At 39.6% G+C, this 10,592-nt stretch overlaps 2 protein-coding genes across 2 annotated transcripts; one reads left to right on the plus strand and one right to left on the minus strand.

Annotated features, from left to right (window-relative positions):
* Positions 1-257: 257 nt before the first annotated feature.
* On the minus strand, positions 258-1,768 carry LOC128742729 (cytoplasmic 60S subunit biogenesis factor ZNF622). The gene is made up of 2 exons (XM_053839176.1): positions 856-1,768; positions 258-800 (listed from the first exon to the last, which is right to left on the minus strand). The coding sequence occupies exons 1-2, from the start codon at positions 1,633-1,635 to the stop codon at positions 447-449; spliced, it is 1,134 nt and encodes a 377-aa protein (XP_053695151.1). The 5' UTR covers positions 1,636-1,768; the 3' UTR covers positions 258-446.
* A 1,351-nt stretch (positions 1,769-3,119) lies between these two features.
* LOC128743597 (uncharacterized) lies at positions 3,120-4,269 on the plus strand. Its single transcript, XM_053840201.1, has 2 exons — positions 3,120-3,244; positions 3,315-4,269. Exons 1-2 carry the CDS (start codon positions 3,224-3,226, stop codon positions 4,200-4,202), a joined length of 909 nt encoding a protein of 302 aa, XP_053696176.1. The 5' UTR covers positions 3,120-3,223; the 3' UTR covers positions 4,203-4,269.
* Positions 4,270-10,592: the final 6,323 nt, after the last annotated feature.

Raw genomic sequence — 10,592 nt, forward strand, 5'->3', positions numbered from 1 at the left:
CAACGATGTTATCGAGTATCTGACTACCATAACGGACGATATTTTCAAGTACAACCCCAGCTGGCCTGAAGAATTGAAACACAATCTGTCCGACGTAGCAAGTGCGCTGAAGGATTGGAAAGACACAGCGACATCCGATATGTCGCCCCAGCAACCGACCTTCTTATTGCACCGGAAGTAAAAATTGACCGCTCGCATTAGCCATCGAATATTAATAAAACATGTTTAAAGGAAAAATTATTACTTTTATTTCGTCAAAATTATATATCGGCTAACACTGCATTAGTTTACATTAAAAAATAAGAGAATTTACATCTGTACCTAGTACGAACATAGTAAGATCGAAATGCCGGAAGAAGTAACAATGCTTTCAATGGTTCAGAACTTTATTGGCATAATATGATATTTCCCCTAACATTGACCATAAGTATCGTTGAAGTGACCATTTAGAAGTTGCACTGCACCCGGAAGTGTTTCTGCAATTTGTTCGCCTTCACGCCGATTTGCTGAATAAGTTTGGCTTGCTGTCGTTTCATGACGTGCATATCGCGTGCATTACGAGCCGCGGCTTCCTGCTGAGTCGAGGTCCAGCCGAGAGCCCGATACTCAGCCAGTACTTTGTGCAACTTTTGGCTGGATTTTTTCACCACCACGGCTCGGCTCGGGTTGATGCGCTGCTTGTAGTACCGGAGCAGTGAACGGTGTCCGATGACCGCGCCGGATGGAAGTACCATTTGAAAATCGTCGCCATCGAGCGTCTGTGGCGGCTCTAGCTCTTCGTCAACATCCATTTGTTCGTTCTACAAGTCGAATATCGGTTAAAATAGAATAAATGAAACAGCTTATAAAACTTACATGATCCGGATAACTAGTACTATAATCATAAAAGTCCACATACTCCGCTAAAGCTGCCCCTTCGTGCAGCATCTTACAATGGCCCTTCTCTACCATGTGATTCCTAACGGCGTCCAACGAGTAGAAGGTTCGTCCTTTTTCGTTGCACCAAGTACAAATAAAATCTCGGCAGATTTTCTCCGCCAAATACGTCAGCAAACCTTCCACATCAATGCAATATTCAGCATCGGGTATGAAAAAGGAATGTACAATTCCCATGTGCTTGATGTTCTTAATCAAATCCTCACTATGATGCTGGCAAAACAAACAATCATTGTTCTCAATCGGATTGTCCCAATCTTCGTCCCACTGATCTGAATCGACTTCTTCGACATCTGCATCCATTTGCTGGTGGTCATCTCCAGCTGTTACTCTGGTGGACTTCTCCGAAACATCCGCTTGTTGATTTAATCCTGAATCAGCGTTCTGAGTTAGAAACTCCTTCAAATTATCCTTATGTTTACGACTGTCCAGGTGATTATCGTGAGCATTCTTCGATTTGAACAGCTTTTTGCAGGCTTTACAGTAAAGGGCTTGGTCTTCGAGAGCCGCCGCGTCGGCACTCTTCTGCTGGTTAATCCGTTTTTCGAATTCCTCTACACTAACCGGAGGAAGCTCCGCTATCTTGCGCTTTAAATTGTACCGATGCCAGTCCGTTTTGTAGTGCTCCCGCTGCATTTCCGCATTCTGGAAGCGAACGCTACAATTGAGACACGTGTAACAACCGGATAGATTGGACATTCTGCAACGCGAGACGGGGAACCAGTTTTAACGATAACTGAACGAATGAAAGCTTTAACAAGAAAAGCTTTAACAATAGGAAAGTGTGAAAAATGCGGTTTTACTCGCTTATCTTTACAAAACTTGCGAAATAAAAATCCAAGAATTACTACACAGACTACACAATGAAGCAAATGCAAATCGAAACGTCAAAATCATATTTTTGACAACTATGAGAGTTGGCCAATGTTGCCATATCGTTGGATATTTGAAAAGTTGTGAGAAAAATCTTGAGAAAAATAGATTGAGTAAAACACTGAAAATAATGAAAATAACCGATTCCTTCAAATAACACAGTTTCATAACCGAAATATCATAATTATACATATTTAGTTTATTATAAATTATAAATTACACTAGGCGAGTTGCTAGCTGGTACACGGAGCGAAAAAGCTCCAGTTTGTTTCAAACAAAATGATTGTTGTTTTAAGCCTCAATAAAATATTTTTATAACAACCTGAAAATATTGTTGTTTCCAAACGAGATTCTGTTTGAATCAAGTAAATAACAGTTTTGAATTAAAAGTAAAGTATTTTCAAATTTGAAGTTGACATTGAAGTAACAATAAATATTTTCATTTCAATCATACATTTCAGTTTGAAACAAAACGAAATTTTTGTTTGTGCGTAAAACAACCATTAATATAGTTGAAACTACATTTTTATTCTCCGTGTAGCAAGCGAGTTGGCGAATTGGTTGTAAACTCGCTTATCATCGTGTCTACTCGCTAACCACCAGCTAGCTATCCAGCTTTTTACGAGCCATAATGGCGGACGTGTTCGTAATATTTCAACAGCATTTTTGACATTTCCCTATACATCGCACATTTTCTTTCCGTACATTCCTTTAGTTTTACCGTGAACGCGCGGAAAGAAAACGTGAGATGTATTAGGGAAATGTCAAAAATGCTGTCCAAATATTACGAACACGTCCGCCATTATGGCTCGTAAAAAGCTGGATAGATAACTTTACGTGTCAGTGTATCGATTTTGAAATCTGAGCGAAACTATAATATAAAATTACGGAAGAGACGATAAAAATCAAAGATCGACATACGAACATTCCAACATCTTCCACCTCTTCCACCGTTAGCTGATGGGTTCACCCGGTTCACCCGGTTCACTGCGTGTGTGTTTGTGTCGTTCACATTCAGTCGAGCATGTTGGATCTTTGATGAATTAATTCACCAACATGCTCAGTCAACATATTCATACGTGTATGAGGGCCTTATGTTTTACTGTAATTTAGCAGTGTATACCGTATTTATATTCTTTAATAATTCCAACAAATATGGAAAATATCTTAAAGTACTCACCAAAAATTACCTTTAACAAATATACTTTGTAGGTTACTTGTTGGTTGTTTACATTTTTTTGTCGCAAATGTAAATATCGATACGTGTGATACTGTCAGTCAACACGGTCGCGTTCGCGTTTCCATCCCTATAGAAGCACGGAGAGCAGCATCCAGAAGCAAAACAAAATAAGATCATTGTTTTAAGTGTTTTGTAGTTTAATAAAAAAAAAAGAGTTAGTCATTGCCAACACAGATGGATAAAAGTACCGCAAAGGTGAGTCATTCCAGTAGAATTTCCTTCCCAATTCTGTTATTAATTTGGAACCCAAACCTTTTAATTGTAGGCCAAGCGTCGGCAGGACAAGTGCCACAAAAAACGACCGCCAGTAAAAGCAAGCGAAGCACCTCAAAAAAGTACCAAGAGTACGGTCAGTACGTCGGAACCACTCGTCATATATGACGACCGCTACTCAAAGCGTCCAATCGAGTCAAATTGGTCCGTCCACCGAGAAATATCCTCTGAGTCAGAGTCGGAGGACGATCAAGCTAGGGCTGCAGACTTTGAGGAATTACTTCGATTGCCACACTCTATCAGTGGCCATTTCTTTCTCAGTACCGAAAAGCACTGGTTGAAGGAAGCATCCGAATCTCCCATAAGTACGGGAAATCGTTTTAAAATTGATACAAAACACTTGAACGCTAGCCTCGCTACGATACCGTTTCACGAAAGAAACGAATATCACACCGAAATATTCGTGGATTCTGAAATTATTTCTATGAAATTAAAAGCCGAACTTGAAACTAAAAAATACCAGAATTTGTGCGCAAAGCTAGAGTCCAGCAAAAAGATGTCCTATTCGGGAAAAACACCTCCAGTAAAAAGCCCTGCGAAAAGCAACGCATTGCCGTTGAACCTTTCCTCAAAAAATGATGCTCCCGTGTCGACACCGTCGCCACCACCGCAACAGCCAGTTCCTTGCTTGATTGGACCGATGGCATTACCTCCGGAGTTACGGAGTAATCCCCACGTAACGGGGAGCTACACTTCGATACCGTTGGAAGCTACAGCAGATGTCGGCCAGGATGAGATGAAAAAAGATAACGAAATTAACTCGCCAAAGGCGACTAAGGCCGAACAGACTAAATCTGCGGTTGAAAACAATTCCAGCACTGCCAAGGAGGAGACAAAGGAAGCTATTCAACAGTGGCTCGATGATATACTTGACATGTGATTATACGCGAAGCGCTTGTTTGCCTTTCTTAAGTGTTGGAAACAATGTGGATCTTTTTTTGAATAAATCGGACTGTTAGATTGTCAATATCGTTATTTTTTATGTTCCTCTATGTATGTAAAAGCCATAATCATTTCAAGGGCTTGGCAGTCTATGTGGGCTGGCTTGCTGTAGTAAATTGAAATACACTCAAGTACTTTTTTTACACGGGTTAGTTTTTTGAGTATTAAGAACGGGGTAACTTAGAGACCATTCATTTATTTCTCAATACATTTGGGAGTAGCTCGACATTCCTCGCGTAGATTGTAAATAGTTCCTTAGCTGCACCGTTTTCGAGTAATCGAAAAAAACAAACCGTGTAAAAAAAGACTTGAGTGTATGAATATAGAATGAATTTTACAGTAATGTTTTCGAAGAGCCTAACAGGGTTGAGCAAACGAAAGCACTTGCCCGCATTCCGAAGTAATCTCCTTTCAACATTAGGATCCCTTCCTATAATAAATCCACTAGGTTTAACTTATATGACATTTCGTTCGTTGGGAGGGTAACTATATGTAATATTAACGTAATTCAATTTCGTATTATTGAAATTTTACTTCTTAATCAGGCAAATGTTCCACCGGCTTGCGCTCTGTACACAGAAATCGTCTCCATCCAAGACGGTTCATAGCTGGTAACTTTTTACCATATACCTGTCAAAGCGTTATCGAGAACAATTTACACTGGGTTGTCATTGGATATCCTTAGGATATGTAGCCACCGCAGCCAGTCGATTTTGGTGATATGCACGACAGGTAATTTTCGCCGCAACTGGTGCAACTTATGGTTTGTTCGCTGTATCCACGTACCGTCCCATTTACACTATCGCGCAGCACATTCCGCTCAAAGACCCCAAGGGTACGCTATCCCTCCGCAAGTGTAGCCCAGGTCTCATGGCTGTAAGGGCTACCAGTCGTGTCAGTATTTTGAAGATGATCTGCTTCGTGGTCCCTGTCCGATCGCCATCTGGAAGTTCATATTGGAAGATCAGGAAGGAACATCGACGGTTTTATCTCAAGGTCTTTCACTGCTTATGTCTTGCTTTATTTTTCTTTACACTTTATTTATTGAGGGAATGATAGGCTGGTAGCTATATGACGAAACAGGTGCCAACCATGGATAGCAAAACAAAGCCTAGATGCTACATTCCGTTATCGAAACTTGACCTTCTGTTTTTATTCGACAGACTTCGCAGCCAGCTGTTAGAGTGCAGGATAACTGCAGGGCCAGTTGCTACGATCCTATTGACTCTAACAGCCTCTCCCAGTCGAGATTCGAACATATGACAACTGGTTTATAAGGCCAGCGACGCAGACCAGATCTGCTTATACTTTGCCCACAAACTTTGACTCTAGTAAACCATTTTTGAGATACTGCCTGTAGGGTTGAGTGCAAATAGATTCGACCCTGTGTTCACGCTTATACTACGAAGTCTTATATTATCTCATTGGTATTAGTAAGCAAGAGACATGGAGAAGATATGCGTTTCCACGGTCGGGGATTAGTAACGGAACTACCACCGTGAATAGCAGCACCTCGCTTGGGGAGAACCAAATGGATTACGACACGACTCTACAGTTGGCGCAGTCGGTAGGATGCGTCTTATTAGTGCTCAGTATTTAATAAAGCAATAACGTTAATACTTGGCATTACATTTTCTTGATTGGTTAAGCGGTTAAGCCATTGTTGGCCAAGATTTGTCGCCACTCCCATTGCTTTCGTTCAGCACATAGTCAGAAATTCCACAGAATGGATCTGAACCAGTGCAGTGAACGGAGAGGTAAAACCACATTAGTTCATTTCCCCCAATATCGCAAAGACCAGGAATCCAGCGAAAATTTACTGAGTTTATCTGGTATAGTTGCCGTAATAAGAAAATACCATTCCAAATAATTTTTGAGAAATACTGAATTGTTTAAGGGCTCCAAAGTCACAGCCCTTGCACTATGCGTGTCCGAGAAGAAGCAAACATTAGCATATCCGTATTTCCTTTTGAGACAGATGTTTGTGCATTCCATTATTGCAGCCATCTCTGCCTGAAAATCTGTCAGAAACAGTTTCTCGTAGCTACAGATATGGCAAGGAATGGATTAATCAAAGATCATCTATTTTAATCAGTTAAAAATAACTTCTTGCTTCTACCAGCAGAGAGCCGGGGTGGTCTTTGTCGTATCAAGACATCCTCTCCACTATACTCGATCCTGGGTTACTCGTCGCCAATTCGTTGAGCGTCTCGACACACGCAAGTCGGCTTCAATCTGGCCAAGCCATCTAACACGTTCAGCCCCTCTATTCGTGGTGCCGGTGGGGTTCTTGAAGATAATGGATTTTACTGCACAGTCGTCTGGCATCCTTGCGACGTGGCCGGCCCACCGTAGTTTCCCAACTTTCGCCAGGTGTACGATGGAGAGATTCCTCCAAGTAGTGCCTGCAACTCATGTTCCATACGCTTACGTTTCATGTTTCATCAACGCGAACCGGGTAAAAACTGCCACTGTAAACCGGGCTAGCTTGATTGAATAAAACAGAGAAGGGATTTATAGCAAACTCCTCACAAACCAGAGCATGCTGACTTGTTTTAAATGGTACCACTTTAATTTTCTGCATCAAAAAAAAGGAGTAGATAACAAGAACTATCAATCAGTCACTGAGCTGGCGTCTCTCTCAGACATGTCTTCACTTCTGGCATCTCTGATCGCGGAAAGCATACTTGTGCAATAAACGGACAGTCAGTTCAGAGTCTACTCCCACACGTGAAAGTTGTGTTAGATTGCATTTTGAAGAAGCCAAGTTTATTTTCAGTACTTAGTGTTTCAAAGGGTCTTAATTTATTCTGGTTATTTTGCCAGAATACCATTTGAACGGTTGTGAATAATTTCAGAGTTTATTTAGTGAATTAAATAATAATAAGCTGCGAAGTCTGTCGATAAATAAGGGTCTTCTCTTAAAAGACATGCTTATGGTATGGTTTGCTTTACTTTTTCCTCACCAGCTCGCTTTCGTCCTAAAAATCAACATTTTCCGTGTCCGTTTTTTGTTAAGTTTCTTTAAGTTGTGTTGACGATAAAATGTTACAAAATTGCAACTGCACGGAACTGCCATGTTGAAATAAATTGTAATACCAGTGACTTTTTTACCACTGCCTGGGACACCTTTATGTGTTTTTTTTTTAAATATCATGCAGTTAATTCAACCGTAGTTTCAATGGAACCGTATTGAAGTATTGAAGTGAAGTGGTTCGTATTGAAGTCCGGAAAGTAAACCGCACTGCAAAAGAACAGGCAATCGCATGGTCTATGATGAGCCATCGTGCTGCAATGCACGTTTCGAAAGCTGTGGAAAAGATCGAATGCAATGGTCAAAATTAGTTTCATCGCGATTAAGGTCATGATGACTTTTGGTACTTGACTTATGTTTCTATTCTGTTAGAGTACAGGACAGCAGCGGGACTATTGGTGCGACCCTATTGACTGTTACAGCCTTTTCCAGACCAGATTCAAACATGCAAGGATATGCTTGTTTAGAATACTACTGGAACTGGAAGGCTCACATGATAATATGCGTTGAAAAATATGCTTGGAAAACAATCTCCATTGCTCCAATTCACAAGTCTGTTAATCATAATCTCGAGTCATACCTTACCTCATATCTGACGGAGGCCACCGCTTGGGTTGTGGTGAATTCCGTTGCTATTGTGGTTTTGTAATTTGTATCTGGCGTACCCCAAGGCAGTGTACCTGAACCATTGCTCTTTACCATTTTCACAAACTCACAATTATCTTTTAACTACTACCACTTTCTTCATCTGTTGTAAATTATCGCTTTAAAAGTAATGAAAAATAATGCCTGACTACAATAATAAATTATGTTATTCAGATGTAACAAGCACCCAACGGTATACAGTGAAAGTAGGTTGATCTGATAGAGAGCATTGCATTGGAACTAGAAAGGGGTAGTTCACTTTACTATTCGAATAAAATAGCCACGGACCCTTCTCCAACTCCTTCACTTCCGCCCCGGCCGATCTTTCCGCAAAAAAGGACAGATATTTATAAATATTTATGACAACAAAGTTGCAGCATCCACAAATTGACGTATTGAACTCGTTTTCTGTCATCTACTATTTTTTTCATATGCCAGATTTATCAATTATATAACACAAAAAATCTAGTGAAATCAATTAGAAAATTATGCTTAACTCGATAAAAAATAAATCACAATAAAAACACACGACACGATGGACAGTTTCTTTGGCAGTTTCTACCAGGGAATTTATCACACATCAGTTTTTTTAATTGTTACTTACTCGCATTCGTTTACTTTTAATACACTTTTCTCGTCTCAGTTTTGTGATTTTTACTTATTTTTTTGTTTTCTCAATTAGTTTTTTGTCAATTAGTTTTTTTTTTGTATTATTTTGCGTCAATTTTCATTCGCCGCTTTGCTCTTCAATGATTTCCAATCTACAATTTATTCTGTTTTTTTTCTGTTTCATTCTTTTATGAACTCGCGATTTCAGCGCGTTTCGATTGGGTCTCGCTCGCTCACACAAACCCGACCCCGAGTGGGTTTTTTTTTCGGGACCGCACTTTCACACACACGCACACCGTTCCCGTCCGCATCTCATCCAGTTGCCCATCTCGTTACTGCTTATTGCTACTTTTCGGTTACAGCACTCTTATTTAGCCGTCGTGATCTCGCACACAGACCACCACCAGCCGTCCTATCAGCCGTCGTCGGTCAGCTCCAAATCAACAATATGCCATTTTGTTTCTGAATTTTGCTACTCAGTGTTGTTTATCTAATTGTATGAGATTTATTTTTTGGATTTTATGATAGCTTTTTATACAAATGTCTTTTATCTTTTTTTTTGTTCTGCCATATCATTGATTTTCAATTTTCTTCACTCGGATCCCCTCTCTGCTGTTTGGCTTCCAGCGGTTTTTTTACGTTCGGTTCTTTTCGTTCGGCTTCTTTGTCTCCGTCTTAGGTGTATAAATATAATAATTTAAGTTTACATTACTCATTGTTTTTTTTTGTTCTTTATTTGTATTTCGATATAATAATTAAAGAATAGAGTTTGCTTCCTTCTGTTTAATTTGTTCCATAAGGAGACAGCTCCCTTCTCGTCACTATTAGTCGCTTGTCTGTAAAATTGAGAGTGTGTTTGTGTGAGTGTGTGTATTTGTTCGTGAAAAAGAAATTAATGAAATTCGATTCAGTTCTTTGCTGCTTAATGTAGTGTACCATAAAGGCATATCTCTGCACTTTTAGGAAACGTGCCGGTTGCCTTCTATGGACAGTATTTATGTGGTGTGTTTCTTTTTCTGGGTTCTGTTTTGGTAGCATGATTAGTATGTATATAACATTTGTTTCCTAATCCAGTCGGTTTTTTTGTTAAAATCTTCTCCTATCGGGCGGCACCGCTGATTCACCGGCAAACGTTCCGACGGGAGGAGATGAGATATCAGACTCTTTACTGCGTGTGTATGTATGTGTGTATATGTGTAACGTGTTTGTGTGTATTTCAGTTAGCAGATTAATCACTGGAAACAAAACCCGATGAGTTTTCGATTTTTTGTTTGTTTGGCTCGACTTGGCTAACCTGATTATTTTCTTAGCTTCTTTTGCCAGAGTATGGTACAACTCTAGAGAACTTAATACAAGTTAATACAGCCCGCACACTGCGCTGTACACCTCTCGAAGGGATTTTCTTTTTACGATGCTTTGTTTTCACTAATTCACTGTTTTGTTTGCTGGTAGCACTTTTTCTTTCTTTATTACTTATCAATTTTCCTTACTTAGTTGTTGGTTTTTATTTACTTATCTTATTCGCTACTGTTTAGGTATTAATTTAATTCATTTACTTCTTTCCATTAGTTATTGATCTAATTTCTCACCACTTCAGTGTTTTGTTCTTTACCTTTTGCTTACGTTTAATCTTGCATAAACGTATTGTTTTCAGTTTTTTTCTCATTCCACTAGTCATTTTTATTAGTACTATCAGTTACTATGTACAGGGAAACATTGTCCAGTTCCATGCCTTCTCCGTCCTCAGCTTTAGATTAGTTTTAAATAAAAATTCAATAAATTAAATTGTTGGTCTGACCATTCTTTTTCTAATATTCTGCTCACATTGTTGCCCCTCTGCTTCGGAGTATCCCCGGATTTGTCCTTAAATAAACGTGTTTTTTGTTTGTGTTCGTTTGTAGTTTCCGTTTTCCGTGTATAACCGAGAAAATAACGAATTATTATTGGCGTATTTTGCTTTGATGTGTTGGTGTCTTTCTATACTCTCTCAGCAATGTTCGCTATAGTGGTTTGCGTACTTTTTGTTGTAGCGTTTGTTGT

This window comes from Sabethes cyaneus, chromosome 3 (genome assembly GCF_943734655.1).
Source record: "Sabethes cyaneus chromosome 3, idSabCyanKW18_F2, whole genome shotgun sequence".
NCBI lineage: Eukaryota > Metazoa > Arthropoda > Insecta > Diptera > Culicidae > Sabethes > Sabethes cyaneus.